The sequence below is a fragment of the Marmota monax genome, unplaced genomic scaffold (assembly GCF_021218885.2).
Source record: "Marmota monax isolate L192 unplaced genomic scaffold, Marmota_monax_Labrador192_F-V1.1 WCK01_AAM20220418_F8-fsc00138, whole genome shotgun sequence".
Taxonomy (NCBI): Eukaryota; Metazoa; Chordata; class Mammalia; order Rodentia; family Sciuridae; genus Marmota; species Marmota monax.
In genome coordinates, this window is record NW_026692763.1 from 4,811,876 (window position 1) to 4,831,911 (window position 20,036).

The window sequence follows — 20,036 nt, forward strand, 5'->3', positions numbered from 1 at the left end:
CCGGTGGCTGTTTCCTTCCTTACCTCTCTTATTCTCTCACTAATAAAACCATAGTTTATTAGACTACAGGTGGAAATCCTTTGATCTCAGAGAGGGTCCCCTTACCCACCACAGGGGCTGATTTGTCCACACCAGTCTCAGGGTAACCTCATTCCTTGACATGTGATTTGTCTCATTCTTCTTGGCATATGACCTGGTCCTGGCTAATGAGATGACAAAGAACATTTGCTGGGAAGGCCTCCATTCCCAATCAAAGCATGAGACTGAATGTCTCTAGAGGGATGAGCTGGAGAAGGGATGGTCCACAATATTCAACTGAACTGGTTGTTCCCTTTGACCTGGGATCTCCCTCTGCACATTATGAAGCACAGAGCTCAGAATGGTGACAGATTACTTCATTCACAGACTTAAGAATATCTGCCAAGAGTGTTGTAGAGTTTGTATGTGTGTGAACAGGCATGCAAAAACAGGAGGCAATGAGAAATAGTTGGACATGTGTAAATCCTCATAATGGAGTTAAGATAGAGTGCTGTATATTCTTGGGGTTGTTAATAGTACTTCCTGTTTTCCTTTACTATTGTCTGAGGAACATTTTCATAGAAACTAACAATTTTTAAATCTTTCTTTTTGCTGTTTCCAAGCTCTTATGGCATGAGGGGACTGTAATATGATAAATTATAATCTGATTTTTCTGAAATATTTTCTGACTGTGAGAGATTTCTCATTTTGAAATCCCAACTAAATATTCCCTATTTCCCTAATTTTCTTACTTCAAAGGAAGGAATAGGTCCCTACAACAATTACCATAATATTTTGGGCTTAGCTAAGTTGGAACCACAAAAATCAAAAAGAAGATGAGAATATCAACCTCTTGGCCATCCTACACCCATTCCCCATTTCTAATCATTCTGTTATTTGCTTTGTGGAAACTACTTCCTTTACCTGGTGCACACCATCTGGGTTCAGGACAATAAGACCATGTGCCTAGGGGGCTGGGGCTGGGGCTCAGTGGTAGCGTACTTGCCTGGCATGTGTGAGGAACCGGGTTGGGATTCTCAGCACCACATACAAATAAATAAAGGTCTATCAACAACTTAAAAAAACAACCATGTGCCTAGCTTTTGTGCAATATTAAATTAAAAGGATTGTTGAAGGATCTTTCCATCAGATCTTTTCCGTACACATTTAGTGCTTGGGGTTTTGACTCTTGAATGGAAATACACAGGACTAACAAAAGACTAGAGACCATTTATTCCAGGGGTGCGCTCAAGATAGACACTCAAGGACTTCCTGTTCTCCAGAACCTCTGATATTTCCCAAGTTCTCTCCATTCAAAGCTGGCTCTTCAGACTTCTATTTGGTGCTGTGATCTCCTCCATTTTTACAATACTTGTCTGTGTGTGTAAAGCAAGCTAGTTGATTTCTGTTGCTTATAATTAAAGAAACTCTGGTAGAGACACTTGCATTTCTCAGCCTTTCCTGCACTTACATTGGGGTCATAAGCTCAAGTGGTCCATGGTCTGACTGCAGTGACCTTGGGGGTGTTGGGATCTAGTTCAAGGTGGTAGAGCTTTTGTCAATTTTCTGTCATTATGGTCATTAAATAGGTGGAACACAGCACTCTTTCCATATGAAAATATGGTATGATTGAGAAATTAACTTTGTTGGGTTCATCTCTTGAGATTTTGAAGTTACTTGTTACCTCAGCATAGCCAACCTCATCCTGACTAAAACAGTACTAATTGAAACACTAATTGACAGAGATAAAGTGTGACAAATTCAGTGTTGTGGCTTCTTACACACATGCAAACATGAGGTCATTTGTCTTTGTCTCAATGCTATAGACCAACACAGAATGATGAAGACTATAAGGCTCAAACACAGGCTAATGTATATGTTGTGTTTTGGATCTAGAATATCCCCAAAGGCTCTTGTGTTCAACGCTTGGTTCACCTATGAAACACTTATTCAGAGGTGGGGCTTTGGAGATGGGATTGGGTCATGGGGGCTCTGACTTCACCAGTGGATTAATCCATTGATAACTGAATGTACTGCTGAGAGGTAGGCCTTAGCTGGAGGAAATAGGTCACTGGGGGGATGCCCTTGGAGACTATATCTTGTTCATGTCCCACCTCCTGCTTCCTGACTGCCATGAGATGAGCAGTTTTCCTCTGTCACATCCTTCCACCATCGTGTTTTAACTCACATAAGGCTCAAAACAATGGAGTCAACTGAACATGAACTGAAACTTATGAAACTGTGAGCCAAAATAAATCTATAAGTCTTTCTTCCTTAAAGTTGTTCATATATTTTTGTCACAGCAACAAAAATCTGACCAACACAACACATATATGTATGTATGTGTGTGTGTGTGTGTGTGTATATATATATATATATATATATATATATATATATATATTTAAAAGGTGACACTTCAAATTATTATTGGGAACAATTTTGGGACACAAGCTATAGAGCTAAAAATATAAAGATATATATAAAATATATCATGTACTAAAATGAATTTGGATAAAAAATTATAAAATATGAAATATATAAAATAAAATCATAAAAGAAATAATAGAAAATAAAACTTTTATAAACTTTAAACAAGGAAAATAACTTCAAGCATGACAGCAAAGACACAAGTCATGAAGTAAATATTTATATATCTGACTATATAACTATCAAAACACCATTAACATTAAAGAGCTAAAACTGTAATAGGAAAAATATTTGTAGCATTTATGACAAAATGTTAATATTTGCATTAATATAAGAGGGGAATCTCAGCTTTATTTGCAAAGAAGTGCAAACTAAAACAACAAGGGAAATAATGATTCATGTATCACATCATAAAGATTTTTTGAATGGTAATATCTAGGGTTGGTTAGGATTAGGGAAGTGGCCTTCTTACACTAAATAGGTAGGAAAGTCAAATGAAACAATCTGCCTAGTTGAAGTTTGTCAAATTTATAAAACTGTTGAAAATTCCAGGAAAATTTGCAAAGTCCTATCAAAGTGAGTCTCTTGGTAGTGAAAAACTGGAAACCACCCAAAGAATTAAGTTAGGGGATTTGATCAGAGAAATCAGGACATGATTATAAAATGACAGCCATTGCAAACTATGAAGCAGATGGATTTATTAATATAGAATCCAAAAAAAACTGCTTGTGCTAGAAAGAAGAGCAGGAGAACAGGAGAGTGGGGTATGCTGAAGAGAGCAAGAATGAAAATACCAATAACCAGGCAAAAAAGGAAGGAATGGCTGGCCCAGGCCCAGGCCTTCTCTTTATGAACACCTTTTCCCTCCCCTCATGACATGGCTAATGAGTCTTGCTAATGACACTACTGAAACCACGCATTGTTAATTGGCTCCTCCACTCTCCAAGGTCCCAGTTCCTTTCAGACTAAGTGCCAAAAGGAAAGTAACTCTTTCTTGGTGGCCCTTCCCCCTGGTCTTATTAGCAGAAGACAATCTGCAAATCCCTGGGCTTCCCTCAGCCCCTAGGCTGCTTTATCCTAAACCCTCATTTGGGAGCTAATTAGAGAATTCTGTTCATGGAACTCACAAGGACTTCAGTCCCCAATCCTGGCCCTGGCTGTCTCAATGGAAATAGTTGCTGGAGGAGAGCCTCCTAAGGCCCTGCAGAGCTGGGGAAGTTCACAAAGTTTATCAATTAGTTTTCTCTTGTCTGATATATCAAAATATACTGAAGAGTTCGGGGACTCAAGAAATGAATCCCAGTATGTGGGGAAGACACCGTGGTTTCTACTAGTTCTTTCTTGGAAGGACAGTCAAGTGTGGTACAAGGGCCAGAGGATTGAAATGACTATTATTTGGTGGAGTTGGGTGCATAAATTCATGCTCTGCCGAGAGAGAGAGAGAGAGAGAGAGAGAGAGAGAGAGAGAACAAACTCTAGGAATATGGTAACTCCTTCAACTAAAAATCTAATGGAGTATATATACCACATTTTCTTTAACCATTCATCTATTGAGGGACACCTAGGTTGGTTCCATAGTTTAGCTATTGTGAATTGAGCTGCTATAAACATTGATGTGGCTGCATCACTATAGTATGCTGATTTTAAGTCCTTTGGGTATAAATCAAGGAGAGGGAATAGCTGGGTCAAATTGTGGTTCCATTCCCAATTTTCTGAGGAATCTCTATACTGCTTTCCATAGTGGTTGCACCAATTTGCAGTCCCACCACAATGTATGAGCGTACCTTTTTCACCACATCCTCACAAACATTTATTGTTGCCTGTGTTCTTGATAATTGCCATTCTGAGAGGAGTGAGATAGAATCTTAGAGTAGTTTTGATTTGCATTTCTCTAATTGCTAGAGATGTTGAATACTTTTTCAAATATTTGTTGATCAATTGTATTTCTTCCTCTGTGAAGTGTTTGTTCAGTTCCTTATCCCATTTATTGATTGGGTTTGGTTTTTTTTTTTTTTTGGTGTTTTTTGAGTTCTTTATATTTCCTAGAGATTAATGCTTTATTGGAGTACATGTGGTAAAGATTTTCTTCCAATCTGTAGGCTTTCTCCTCACATTATTAAATGTTTCTTTTGCTGAGAAGAAGATTTTTAATTTGAATCCATCCCATTTATTGATTCTTGATTTTACTTCTTGTCTTTAAGAGTTTTGTTAAGGAAGTCAGATCCTAGGCTGACATGGTTAAAGTTTGGGCCTGATTTTTCTTCTATTAGTTTCTGTTCTAGTGACTAAGTCTTGATCCCCTTTGAACTGATTTTTGTGCATGGTGAGAGATAGAAGTTTAATTTTATTTTGCTACATATGGATTTCCAGTTTTTCCAGCACAATTTGTAGAATAGACTATCTTTTCTCCAGTGAATGTTTTTGGCACCTTGGTCTAGTATGAGATAACCGTATTTATGTGGATTTGTCTATGTGCCTTCTATTCTGTACCATTGGTTTAGAAGTCTACTTTGATGCCAATACCATGCCATTTTTGTTACTATAGCTCTGTAGTATAGTTTAAGGTCTGGTATTGTGATGCCTCTTGCTAAGAATTGCTTTAGCTATTCTGGGTGTCTTATTTTTCCAAATAAATTTCATGATTGCCTTTTCTATTTCTATGAAGAATGTCATTGGGATTTTAAATAGGAATTGCATTAAATCTGTATAATGCTTTCAGTAGTATTGTCATTTTTACAATATTAATTCTGCCTATCCAGGAACATGGGAGATCTTTCCATCTTCTGAGGTTTTTCAATTTCTTTCTTTAGTGTTCTGTAGTTTTTATTGTAGAGGTCTTTCACCTCTTTTGTTAGATCGATTCCCAGGTATTTTATTTGTTTATTTGTTTGTTTGTTTGTTTTTGAGGTTATTGTGAATGGAGTATATTTCCTAATTTCTCTTTCAATGGATCCATCGCTGATCTATAGGAATGAGTTTGCTTTATGGGTATTGATTTTATATCCTGCTACTTTGCTGAATTCATTTATTAGTTCTATAAGCTTTCTGGTGTAATTTTTTGATCTTCTAGATATAGAATCATGTCATCAGCAAAGAGTGATAGTTTGAGTTCTTCTTTACCTAATTTGTATTCCTTTAATTTTTTTCTTTTGTCTAATTCCTCTGGCTAGAGTCTCAAGGATGATGTTGAATAGAAGTGGTGAAAGAGGACATTCTTGTCTTGTTCCAGTTTTTAGTGGGAATGCTTTCATTTTTTTCCATTTAGAATGATGCTGGCCTTGAGTTTACCATATATAGCTTTTATAATGTTGAAGTATGTTCCTACTATCCTTAGTTTTTCTAGTGTTTCAAACATGAAGAGATGCTGTATTTTGTCAAATGCTTTTTCTGCATCTATTGAGATGATCGTATGATTCTTGTTTTTAAGTCTATTAATATGATGAATTACATTCATTGATTTCCATATGTTGAAACAACCATGCATCCCTGGGATGAATCCCACTTGACCATAGTGTACTGTATTTTTAATATGTTTTTGTATGTGATTTGCCAGAATTTTATCAAGAATATTTGCATCTATGTTCATCAGGATATTGGTCTGAAGTTTTCTTTCCTTTGTGTGACTTTGTCTGGTTTTGGTATCAGGGTGATATTAGCCTCGTAGAATGAATTTGGAAGGATTCCCTCCTTTTCTATTTCATGGAATACTTTGAGGAATATTAGTGTTAATTCTTCTTTGAAAGTCTTGTAGAACTGGGCTGAGAATCTATGTGGTCCTGGGCTTTTCTTGGTTGGGTAGGTCATATGTCTCTAGAAAATTGTCAATGTCTTTGATATTTTCAATTTTATTAGAGTATAAATTTTCAAAATAGTTTCTAATTATCTTATGTATGTCATATGTGTCCATTATGATATTTTCTTCTTCATCTTGTATTTTAGTAATTTGAGTTTTCTTTCTTTTTCTCTTCATTAGCATGCCCAGGGATTTATCTATTTTATTTATTTTTTCAAAGAACCAACTTTTTCTTTTGTCAATTCTTTCAATTGTTTCTTTTGTTTTGATTTCATTGATTTCAGCTCTGATTTTAATTATTTCCTGTCTTCTACTGCTTTTGGTGTTGATTTTTTTTTCTTTTTCTCGGGCTTTGAGATATAGTGTCAGATCATTTATTTGTTGACTTTTTATTCTTTCAATGAATTCACTCAATGCAATAAACTTTCCTCTTAGTACTGCCTTCATAGTGTCCCATAGATTTTGATATGTTATATCAGGGTTCTCATTTACCTCTAAGAATTTTTTATTTCTTTTTTTTTTTCATTAATACCAATCCTCTTTGTAAGAATTTTTTATTTCATCCTTGATTTCTTCTACTATCTATTCATCATTCAATTGTGTGTTATTTAGTCTCCATTTGTTACAGTAGCTCCTATTTTTTATTTTATTGTTGATTTCTAATTTCATTCCATTGTGGTCTGATAGAATACAGGGTATTAGTATTATCTCTGGGTTTTTTTTTTGTATTTACTAAGAATTGCTTTGTCTATTTTTGGGAAGGATCCATGTGCTGCTGAGAAGAAAGTATATTCACTTATTGATATTCTATATATGTCTGCTAAATCTAAATTATTGATTGTATTATTTAGTTCTATAGTTTTCTTATTTAGTTTTTGTTTGGAAGATCTGTCCAGTAGTGAGAGGTGTGTTAAAGTCACCCAGTATTACTGTATTGTGGTATATTTGACTTTTGAAATTGAGAAGGGTTTGTTTGATGTACATAGTTGCTCCATTGTTTGGGGCATAAATATTTATAATTGTTATGTCCTGTTTATATATATTTTCCTTGAGAAGTATGAAATGTCCTTCTTTGTCTCTTCTGATTAACTCTGGTTTGAAGTCTACTTTATCTGAAATGAGAATGGAAACCCTTGCTTGTTTACGCAATCCATATGAGTAATAAGTTTTTTCCCATCCTTTCACCTTCAGCTGTGATGTCTTTGCCCATGAGGTGAGTCTCTTGAAGACAATATATTGTTGGGTCTTGCTTTTTAATCCAATCTGCCAGTCTATGTCTTTTGATTGATGAGTTTAGGCCGTTAACATTCAAGGTTATTATTATTGAGGTATGATTTGTATTCCCTGTCATTTTGATTTATTTTTGTTTTTTATTTATCTTAGTTTTTCATTTGGTTGAATGTCCCTTTAGTGTAGATTCTCCCTTTGCTGGTTTTCACTTTTTTTTCCCCACTTCATCCTCATGGGATATTTGTTGAGAATGCTCTGTACTATAGGATTTCTAGTTGTGGATACCTTTTACTTTTTTTATCAAGGAATGTTTTAATTTTATCTTCAAATCTGAAACTTAATTTTGCTGGATACAAAATTCTTGGTTGGCATCCATTTTCTTTCAGAGCTTGAAATATATTATGCCAGGACCTCCTAGCTTTGAGGGTCTGGGTTTAGAAATCAGTTGAGATTCGAATTGGTTTCCCCCATATGTAATTTGATTTTTTTCTCTCACAGCACCCGCATGAGCCAGAAAGTCCAGAGGATACTGGTGGCTACATCAGGGCTTGTGCCTTCACCAATACACTGACCCATACTGTGGCCTTAACTACTCTCAACTTTTGTGGACCCGAAGAAGTGAATCACTTCTACTGTGACCTCCCCCAGCTCTTCCAGCTCTCATGTTCCAGCACCCAGCTCAACGAGCTGCTGCTCTTCGCTGTGGGTTTCATAATGGCAGGTACCCCTGTGGTTCTCACCATCAGCTCCTACATCCATGTGGCAGCTGCAGTCCTGCGAATCTGCTCAGCTGAGGGCAGGAAGAAGGCCTTCTCCACATGCAGCTCCCACCTCACCGTGGTTTGCCTTTTTTATGGGACAGGCATCTTCAGCTGCATGCGTCTGGGTTCAGAGGAGACTTCAGATAAGGATAAAGGGGTTGGGATTTTCAACACTGTCATCAACCCCAAGCTGAACCCACTCATCTACGGCCTCGGAAACCTAATGTTCAGGGTGCTCTGAGGCGAGTATTTGTGGTCATTGACATGAGAAGTGACAGGATTCCTCCTTTCCTGCCTTTTCTTGACAGCAAACTTTCCCATAAAGGCAACAATCAATAAAAAAAATGGTTCATAACCATTTTTCCTATCTATTAATGCCTGAAGTTAGTGTTATGTGTTTGCCCTACAAGAAGACCATGCATAATTCATTCACTTACCCATTCAATAAGTACTTGTTGAAGTACTTCTGTAATCCAGAGAGTCTTTGAAGAAATTGGTGAGCAGAATAGACAAAAGTCCCTGCATGAACTCACATTCTATAAAAGTCAGCAAGATAAATGAGCAACACATACAGTGTATCACAGAGTAATAACTGCTATAAAGAAAAGCAGGTGTGAGGGCTGTGAAGTTAGATACTGCCAGGCAAGGCCCCTGGGCACATGGCTACCTTGTTTTTACTTGGCCACTTTCTGGTTAGAGTTAAAGCCCTAGAAGCCCTCTATGTCTGGGGAGCAGTGTCCCAAGGGAACATCCATTTGGTTCCTCACAGGTTAAGTACCTAAAAATGTCACTTTAAAGTTTCCTTCTGGTGGGGATATGAGATTCCCTCCAGACCAGAGTGTGGAAATTTTCTTTAAAAACCACAGTCCCAGTGCCAGGGATGATCTCATCCAACTCTTTGCCTTTCATCTCCAAGAAAATTGGTTTCCTTTCTTCACTATCACATAAGAATCTCATGGATGTTTAGGGAACAGGAAGGGTATAAATAGGAAAAAACTCCACAAAATAAAAATTACATTAATATACATAGGGTACATCTTTTGGGAGCAGGAAGCAGGGAATTACTCAGGGGTACTCAACTCCTGAGCCACATCCCCAGACTTATTTTGCATTTTATTTATTTAGCAGCAATCTTACTCAGTTGCTTATTATCTTGCCATTGCCGAGGCTGGCTTTGAACTCGCAATCCTCCTGTCTCAGCCTCCCAAGCTGCTGGGATGACAGGCATATGCCACCCATGCTTGGCTCACATAGTACATCTTAAGATCAAAAAAGGAATGTTCCATGCCCACCCACTGCCATGTCTTTTTCTCTTTATTGATAGGCCACCTTCTTCATACATATGATAAAGACTTTGAAAAAGTAAGTATTTAAACTCCATCCAGGTCCTTAGAATTTCCAAAGTGGAACACCCAAGACAACTTTCCCTTCTTATCTCTCTCCAAACTTTTTAATTGGAAATACATATCAATAAATGTCTGGGGAAGTGATAGTGATGTCTATTGCTGTGTAGCTGTGTATCTTCCTTTCTTCCACCTATCCTCTGCCCTTCACCCACCCACCCCCATCGTTCATCTTTTTCTCTCTTTCATGGACTAAACAGAATATTTAATATAAGATGTACAAATAAAACTTGCCTTTAAATATATTTTGTTACTGTACTTGAATTACAATTCCCTTCCATCTCCTAAATATGTTTAACAAGTAGACACCACATCTTCCTTGTCCCCTTACCTATCCTTCTTTTTTTCAATATCCCATTTCTAATCATTCAACTTTTGGTGATGCTTCTAACTTTTTTATTAATACCCCAGCACAGCTCCAACCCAGAGCATTTCCTCATCCTGATGCTTAGCCAAACTCTAGCACATTGTTCCTGATTCCTGTCTTCTCTCCAGCCTCCCTGGGAGAGTCATTTATCCCTCTTGATGATTCTTCTGGCTCTCTGCTGTATCATCCCTGTGCCTGTCCCCTGACTGCACCTGGGTCTTGGCCTCATTGTGATTTCTTCTCAGAGATGATGGATGGGGAGGATGCAAAAAAAAAAAAAAAACCTGAAAGTGAGAGGTAGAATGGTTTGGAATGGAGCAGTGGAGATTACGTAAGAGGCCATAAGGAAGAGATTGGTGGATGGGATGGTGAGCAAAAGAGGTAAGAAGGAGGGACAGAGATTATGGGAAAGACATGAGGAGATGACAGGAGATGAGAAGAGATGGGGGGATTTGGGGAATCAGACAAGATGCCTCGGGAATGTCAGCAAGGTAACAAATGGCTACAGAATAAAAGAAGAATGGGCAGGAAAGGGGGAGGAGGAGGAAAGTCATTGTGTGGAATCCCTTCCATCAGTGTGTGTGACCGTCTAATAACCTGCTTCAGCAGCTTTGAGGTCATTGGTGGGCCTCACTTTTCCTACCAAGAAAAACAAAGAGGTTGCGCTTTCCTGAAGTATCGTGATGCCGTTACTTGGGTATTTCTCCTCTTCAGTGTCCTCTAGCTGGGGGGTGATTATATAAGGACACAGCATGAGAGTGACATGCGTCCCCCAGCCTCTCTACCTTTGGGCCCACATCTGACAATTCTGTGTGAAGCACACGATGAAGTGTGTCTCTTTCCTGACCCTCTTGGGTCTCCAGTTACTTTGGGGTAGAAGACAGTATTCTTCCCTCAAAGGGAAAAATCCTTGTGAACAGAATCTGGGGATGTGGGTTGTACTCACAGCATCCTGGCTCATCCTCTGCTCTGCGGTCCTGGAAGGTTCCTGACCATGCTGGGCTCATTCCCTCCTGTACAAGGGAGTGGGACAAGATTGTCTCTCCACAGTCTTTATGTTTAGTGACATCTGAGTGTTATCATCTGACTGAACTTTCCCCCAGACACTTCACATCAAAAAAAAAAACAAAACATTTTGACAGCATTACCCACCACACTTTATAGCACTCCATGTACCCCAGGAGCACTTAAGACTCCCCCACCTAATCTTATATCTGACCCCCAAAAGGTTCCCAGGGCCTTGGCAGTGGCTACTTCTGAAAATTCACCCCTTGCCCATCTCCTGCCCATCCTCCTGCAAATCCTTGTCAGGGTTTCCTGACAAGTGCAGAAGTTCTATTTCTTTTGGAATTTCTCTCTCTGTACCCCAAATGTAAACATACTTATTTTAATATTATTCATAAAGTCATACCTGTTTGTGGAAACATTACTCAATAGCATTCATCAATTAGAAAATAAAAATCAGTAGAATAGAGGAAAGAGACCAGGGGTTGGGGGAGGGGAGGAATGGGGGAGTGCTGGGGAGTGATATTGGCCAAATTATATTGTTATGTTGTGCACATGTACAAATATGTAACAACAAATTCCATCAATGTATACACACCTATAATAAACCAATAAAAACATGTGTGGGGAGGGGGAATCACACAAAAGAGAAAACGTCAATCAAAAATAAATAAAGATTGAAGGGAAAATCAGTAGAGGAAGGAGAATGGGGGAGGGGGGAGGGAAGGGAGCAGAATCAGGGATTGAAACTCAGTAAATCAAATTCCACACATACATGATTTTGTCAAAATAAACCCAACTACTATGCATAATTATAAAATGCTCCAATAAAAGAAACATTCACCCCCCAAAATCCAAGTAATCCATCACTGTGCTGAAATTCCCATTATTAAGAATACACATAGACAAACCCCATAAATACAATTATCTCATCCTAGACTAAAACCCCATAAATATACATTGGAGAAAGTATACCCTCTTCAACAAATGGTGCTGGAAAAACTAGAAATCCATATTCATAAAATGAAATTATATCCCTTTCTCTCACCCTGCACAAAACTCAACACAAAGTGGATTCAGGACCTAGACATTATACCAGAGACCCTGCACCTACTAGAAGAAAAAATAGGCCCAACTCTCCATCATGTCAGCTTAGAAAATTCCTCAACAAGACTTCTAAACCATAAGAATTAAAATCAAGAATCAATAATTGGGGATTGTATCAAACTAAAAAGCTTCTTCACAACAAAGAATGTGAAGAGAAAGCCTACAGACTCGGAGAAAATCTTTGCCACCTGTACCTCAGATACAGAATTTGCAGAGGATTAAGTTCCAGGATACAAAAAGAACTCAAAAAATTTAACACCAAAACCCTCAAATAGGGCTGGGGATGTGGCTCAAGCGGTAGCGCGCTCACCTGGCATGCGCTCGCCTGGCATGCGTGCGGCCCGGGTTCGATCCTCAGCACCACATACAAACAAAGATGTTGTGTCAGCCGAGAACTAAAAAATAAATATTAAAAAATTCTCTCTCTCTCCCCCCCACTCTTTCTTTAAAAAAAAAAAAAAACCCTCAAATAACAGAATCAACAAATGGGCCAAAAACACTGAACAGATACTTCACAGAAGAAGAAATATGAATAGTCAACAAATATATGAAAAAAATTCAGTATCTCTAGTAATTAGAGAAATGCAAATTAAAGCTACACTGAGATTCTATCTCATTCCAGTCAGAATGGCAATTATCAAGAATACAAGTAACAATAAATATTTGTGAGGATGTGGGGGAAAAGGTAAATTGGTACATTGCTGGTGGGACTACAAAGTGGTACAACCACTCTGGAAAGCAGTATGGAGATTCCTCAGAAAATTTGGAATGGAACCATCATTTGACCCAGTTATCTCACTCTCTTTATGTAAGAAAACAAAACATCACAGGAAAGTGTAATTCTATTGATATGAAATGTGCATATTATACATGCACAATTCTTATGAATAAAGTCTCTGGAAGAATAAACACAAAAATTTTAAGAAAAGTTAACTCTGAATAATGCGATTTTTATTTACTTTTCTTTTTAGTTATACATGACATAAAATGTATTTTGACCTATTATACATACATGGATTATAATTTCCCATTCTTGTGGTTGTACATGATGTGGAGATACACTGATGAAATCTTAGAGCAGCTTTGATTTGCATTTCTCTAATTGCTAAAGATGTTGAACATTTTTTATACATTTGTTGATCGATTGTATTTCTTCTGTGAAGTGTCCATTTTAAGTACATAATACACCATCATTAACTGCAGTCACCACATTGCACAATAGAATTCTAGAACTGATTCCTCCTAAATGAAAATTTGTACCCTCAGATAAACACTGTTCATTTCCTTTTTCCTCGTTAGATGAGTTTTTTCTCCTCCAGATTCTTTCAAGATTTTCTCTTTGCTTTTGCTTTTTCTGCAGTTCTCTGTGAAGATTATTTGGTATTTTTCTTGTTCAGTGTTCTCTGAGTTTCCTAGATCTGTAGTTTGGTGTCTGTCATTAATTTTGTAAAATTCTCAGCCACTATTATTTCATACATTTCCTCTGTTCCTTTTACTCTTTCTTCTCCTTATGATACTGCCATTGTACCATGTGACATCTTTTGAACTTAAACCATAATTCTTGTAGATTCTGTTCCACATTTCTCATTCTTTTTTTTCCTCTTTGTTTTTCAATTTGAACACATCTTCAAGTTCATGGATTTTTTTCCCTTGGCTTCATCCAGTCTACTTATGAACCTAGTCCATCCTGACTGCTATAACAGAATATCATAGACTGGTGACTGAGAAATCCAAAGTCAAATTATCTGTAGTTTTTGGTGTCTGGTGAGACCCCACTTCTTGGTTTAGATAAGGCTTTCTTCCAACTGCATCCTTATATAGTGCAAGGGATGAGAGAGCTCTTGGGATCACTTTTATAAGGCCACTAATCTCACTCATGAGGGTTCTACTGTATTATATGCTCTGTTATTGCAGTTCTAGATGCATAAGACAGAAGTAAATCCATTAGAGAATGGATATTTTAGAGCATTGGGTTAATTCCTTCAGAGTACTTGGTTCAAAAGGACCACTCTAGACTCTTGTTCTTAGTCAAGCAAAGAAATGGCCTTACTCTTGAAAGTCTAAGAGGCATCAAAAAGCTATGAAATATGACTCAATGGGCCAATATCAGGAAAGAAAGGAATCCCAAAGAGATGCAATTAACAATTAGACAGCTTTCCCTTGAACAGCAATTGCTGCATCCAATGCAAGGCTGAGAGAACAGAAGGTGCAGCTGAGAGAACAAGAAATGAGCAGAGTTTTTTAGCAGGTTTATAGGGCTAGAGACAAAAAAAAAAAAACTCTGAGTTAGGAGTCTGACAAGTTACAAAATACAGTAAACATTCTAGAAGGTCATTTGGGATTTCCAACATGCTACATTCTAGTAATGAGTCATAACAGGAAATAACCAATCCTCACTCAGCCTGAAATGCATCTTTAATCAGCTCCATTATAGATTGGATGAAGACAATCTACCCCTATTCTTACTACCCACTGGAAGTAGAAACAAGTTATTTCCAGAGGAAAAAAATCTATAATCCTAATCAGTGTCATCCATCAGAAATTTAACCACATATAGAATTCCAAACAATATACATAATTTAAATTTTTCTAGAGTCACTTTAATAAGTGTAAAAAGAAGCGATTGGAATTTATTTTAGCACTATATCTTATTTAACCCCATAATCTAGAAATATCACCATTTCAACATGCAATAAAGATTAAGAAATTATAAGTGAGATATCTTACATTCTTATTTTTCATGCTGACTTTGAAACCTGATGTGGATTTTTAACTTGTACAAAATATCAATTGGGTGCTAAATTTTCATCAAAGATACTGGATCTGATTTCTCTCATCCTGAGATCTAGCCCTCCCAGGGCTGGACTGGGGAAGTGGAAGTGTCTGTGCTCATTCACATGGTCCTTGGTGAAATTCTATTACTCACCAGTTATTGGACTGAGAGTCCTGGGGCCTCGCTGGCTATCAGCTGGAGGCTGCTTTCATTTCCTTGCTGCTGGGGCCTCTCAAAAATATGGGTGCTTCTTTCCTCAGATCAAGGAGACAGAGGGCCAAAGAGCAAAGAGATGTAAATTATAGTCTTTCATAACTCATCTCTGAAGACATATCTCTTCACTTTTGCTGTATTCTTTTTGTAGAAGAATGTCCCTAAATTTGGCCCCCATGCAAAGGAAGAGATTGTACAGAGACATAAATACAGAAGCAGGAATCACTGGGAGCCATTTTGGAAGCTGCCTACCCACCATCCAAATGCCCATCAGTGGGTGATGGGACACAAATGGAGCATCAGTCAATAACAGAGAGGAATGCATGCATACATGTTAAACCATTAGGCTGATGAAAGAAGTCAGGCATAAATGATTCCATTAATCTTAAATTCTAGAAAGTACAAACTAATCTATAGTGAAATAAGCAGATCTGTGGCTGACTGGGTCTTGTGATGAGGGAGGGATCCGTGTGAAAGAAGAAGTAGGAAACTCAAGAGAAGAAAAATATTCTGCAGTTTGGTTGTGGTAGATTTTACTAGATGTATATTTGCCCAAACTCATCAAATATTATGTTTTATGTGAATTATGTTATATGTAAATTTTACCTCCATAAACCTGTTTTAAAGGAATATAACGTGGCAATATTTACATTAAATTCCAAAACACTGTAAACATAAGTAATGCACATATTTTAGGAAATATGTGTAATAAAACTACAAAGAGGAGAAGAAAGTGACAAACACAAAATTCAGGATCATGGTTATTTCTGAAGGAGAGACATAAATAGGATTCCATGTGTCAAGGTCAAATTAAACATAGGGATGAATTTCTAGGTATAAATGTTTTTGTTTGGGAATAATATAAAAATTAGGATTGCAGTCTGGGTCATGCACACATAGACAAGGATAGCCTCAAGTGCATGACAAAGGAAGTCTAGGGTCTATCCAGAAAGAAGAAAACTATAAATTGTTTTGAGAGGAAGCTTATTGGCACTTACGGAATTTTGCAGAAGCTGGTGGGCCCCTATTGGCAAGTGGCTGCAGCTACGAAGCAAAACTAGTTCGAAAATCATAGCAGGGAGTTTCATCTTAAGTTATAGTGAAACTAGTCAAAGTCATAGCTGGTTGTTTCATGGGAATGGCCTTGTGGAGTAATTCTTGGAATTGGTGCTGGCAACCTGAATGTTTTCCCCAATGGTCTCTTGGCTCTGTGGTTGGGCATGACTAATAACTGTATTTATATAATCGATTTTTACATTTCCTTCTTTTAAGATCTTTCTCTGAAAGCATCACTGACCAACTGTCCTGTAGTTCAGTCTTGATTGTCCCTCAACGCTGGGAATGGACCTATTTCTGGTTGTTGGCCTGGTCCCATGGGGGGTTATAGGGGGCAATGTCAGGGACCCAGGCTACATGTGAGGAACAAAGAGGCCAGATGGAAACGTCCCTACTCACCCTTAGAGAAAATGTAGACTTGTACAAACTTTGCGGAGGCCAATTAGGGAAATTTTCAAAGGCCTAGAAAATTAAAACAAAAAACAACTTTGACCCAGCAATTCCACTTCACCAATTTCCCCTAAGGAAATAAGACATAAGTGAACAAAGATGGACCACAGAGCCATTTATCATTATGTTGCAAACAACAGGGAAAACCTGAGTTACTACATATTGGATAATAGGAAGTATGTTAAATGAATTGTGACATATTCATTAAATTGAACATTAAAATACTGTCCAGGCATTAAATAATAATATAGCTGAATGTTATCATAAAAATTTATTTTTTATTAAGTAAAAAGCAAGTTTCATTCTAGGGGGAAAAGTGTGTTTAACAAAGATCAAAGTCTAGAATTTATACCAAAGTCAAGCAAGAGTTGTCTTTGGATAGAAGAAATACAAACTATTTTCAATTCATTTGTACTTCTAATATTTCTAAACTAGAGTTGATTTTTGCTTAAGAAAAATAATAAAATGTTTTCTTCTTACTGCTTTTGCCCAGCTATCTCTGTTTAAAAACAACAGTGATTATTATGGGCCAGGCACCCTTCCAGACACTTCTGAACATTATTTTATTTAACCCTCACAGCTGCTCACTGATGTACATGGGTCTCAATTTACAGGTATTAGCCTGACCATATTTATTGTTGAGAGTGGTGCAGGGGAGGACATCAGGTTACACAGAGAGGCCCTGTCTTCACCACAAATTGATAAACTTATTCTGAGCAGGGTCTATGTTCTAGTCACTTATATATATCTAGTCACCTATCTCCCTCTACAGGTCTTATATGTGGTAGAGGATACTCCCAGTTCCCACTTCAAGTAACGCTCAAGTTGACCTCTGAAAGGCTTTCCCTAGGAGGAATCTTCCCAAAGCCCCATGCATGTCCTTGTTCCTCAGGCTGTAGATAAAAGGGTTCATCATGGGGGTCACGACAGCATACATCACTGTGGCTACTGAATCCTTCATGGAGTAGGTATGCAGGGGCTGCAGATACACCATGCCAAGTGTCCCATAGAAGAGGGAGACCACAGCCAAATGGGAGGCACAGGTAGAGAAGGTTTTGTACTTCCCAGTGGCTGAGGGTATTCTGAGGATGGCTCTGACAATGCGGACATAAGACATGATCATGAACCCTAGCGGGGTGAGGAAGATGAAGCAGCCTGTGGCGACCAGCACCATGTGGTTGATCTGGGTGTTGGAACACGCGAGTCTCAGCAGGACGTACATCTCACAGAAGATGTAATGGATCTTGCGGGATCCACAGAAGGTCACTCTGGTCATGAGGAGAGTGTGAATGAGGCCATAGAGGATAGATAGGGCCCAACACAAGATGAGCAGAAGGATACATAGCTGAGGACTCATGGCTGTGACATAGTGGAGGGGGTGGCAGATGGCCACATAGCGGTCATATGCCATCGCGGCCAGGATGAGGTTGTCCAGGGCCACCAGGGAGACCAGGAAGTAGAGCTGTGTCAGACACCCTGTGTAGGAGATGGCTTTGTTCTGGGACTGAAGATTCACCAGCATCTTGGGGATTGTGTTGGTGACAAAGAAGAGGTCAGTGAGGGAGAGGTTGGCCAGGAAGAAGTACATGGGAGTGTGCAGGCGGGAGTCAGAGCCAATGGCCAGGATGATGAGCACATTCCCCACCACAGCCACCAGGTACATGGACAGGAACATCCAGAACAGGATCTGCTGCTGCTCGGGAATTTCTGAGAGCCCCATGAGTAGGAACTCAGAGTCCCCACTCTGGTTGCCTCCATCCATTCTCCCAACTCTCTGCAACAGGAACATCAAGAAATGCTTACCAAATGCTCTCAGATGGATACAGACACAAACATAAACAAAATCCACTGTTTTCTCAGCAGTAAAAATTTTGCGATAATTTTAGGTTATCAACAAAGTAATAATAGGCACAAAAACATAACTTAGAAAATCTTTATGGGATAATCATTCTAGCAACTTCTAATCTATCATATTTGATGTTATAGAAATGATATCTATTTCTTATTTTAATTCTTGTCCTACAATATAATAATTTAATGTGTTTAAAAATTAGTATGTTAAGATATTAAATAGGTGTTAAAGTTATATTTGAAATCAGGTGTATGCATTATAAGAAATGGATATTGTACAAATGGACAAAGGGAAAAGAAGAAAAAGTATATGAAAAGAAGAGGAAATATTATCATTATTTGCTGATGTGATGATATCTCTGAGAAAGTTAAGACTATCAACTGAAACTTTATTAGAAATTAAAAAAGGACATCAGTAAAGTAGCCAATCACAAAACAAATAGACTTAAAACTAATGGTGTTCCCAGGAAGTCCTGTACCACAGTGACCGTGCAAGCAGAATTCTGCAATTCAAGTCCCAGCACCGCCGCAGACCAGCTGTGGACCCTCAGGCAGGTTGCTTGAGCCCTTTAAGATTCACTCCGTTCCTTCAACCCAGCCACGGTGTCTGTCAACAGGTGAATCAGAAAACATGGCATATTTACACAATTGAGTTTGTTCAGCCATGAAGCAGAACAAACTTGTCATTTGTAGGAAAACAGATGGAACTGGAGAGCATTATGTTAAGAAAAATAAGCCAGACTCAGAAAGACAGGAGTTATACGTTTTCTCTCATATGTGGAAGCTAAAGAGAAAAGGTGGTAGGGGAATGGGAGTCCCATGAGAATAGAAGAAGACCAACAAGACAGTATGGAGGTCAGGGAAAAGGAGGGTAGGAGAACAAGGGGAGGCTAATACTTGTAAATTGAGACCCATGTACACTGATCAAATTATGGTACATGCACATGTGAGTATGCCACCGTGAAATCCATTATTCAGTATAATTAATATGCAACAATAAAAAAGAAAAAGAAAAAAGACTCAATTCCTTCAAGTGCAAGAAGTAGCAAAAAAAGGTATTGTAGCAATGATGAAATTAAATAACAAAAGAGTTGGCATGTTGTGAGCACTCAATAAATATGCCTATTAAGTGTGTGTATGTTTTATATGTATATTTGATATATATGATTTATATACATATATATGTAAACAATAGCCAGGTTACAATACTATCATCCACATTATCACCAGCTTATAATTATCATTATCACCAGTATTATGATTAAGCAGTACCTCCAAATTCTCCAGAAAGACCTAAAATAAAATTTTAAATATTGAATCGTTTCCAGAGAGATTCTAGAAACTTGAACTGAATGGTTTCTAGAGGTCTAAGATTCTAGAGAAAAGGATGAAATGTGTTCACATTCAAAAGTTCATATTCATTTGAATTAATCTAAAACTTCACCTATTTGAAGTCAAATCATAACAGGATTTTTGGAAAACAAAATTCAGTTTCATCTAGAAATACACATGAAAATAATCTAGGAAAATGTGGAAAAGGGTAACAAGTTGGCACACCTGTGCTGGTGCAAGATTGAGTGGA

General features: G+C 37.9%; 1 protein-coding gene and 1 pseudogene across 1 annotated transcript; one reads left to right on the top strand and one right to left on the bottom strand.

Moving 5' to 3' along the window:
- Nucleotides 1–7,961: 7,961 nt before the first annotated feature.
- LOC124094186 (olfactory receptor 3A2-like) lies at nucleotides 7,962–8,568 on the top strand (annotated as a pseudogene).
- An 8,855-nt stretch (nucleotides 8,569–17,423) lies between these two features.
- On the bottom strand, nucleotides 17,424–18,413 carry LOC124094326 (olfactory receptor 1D2). Its single transcript, XM_046447030.1, has one exon. It carries the CDS (start codon nucleotides 18,390–18,392, stop codon nucleotides 17,424–17,426), a length of 969 nt encoding a protein of 322 aa, XP_046302986.1. The 5' UTR covers nucleotides 18,393–18,413.
- Between the last annotated feature and the right edge of the window lie 1,623 nt (nucleotides 18,414–20,036).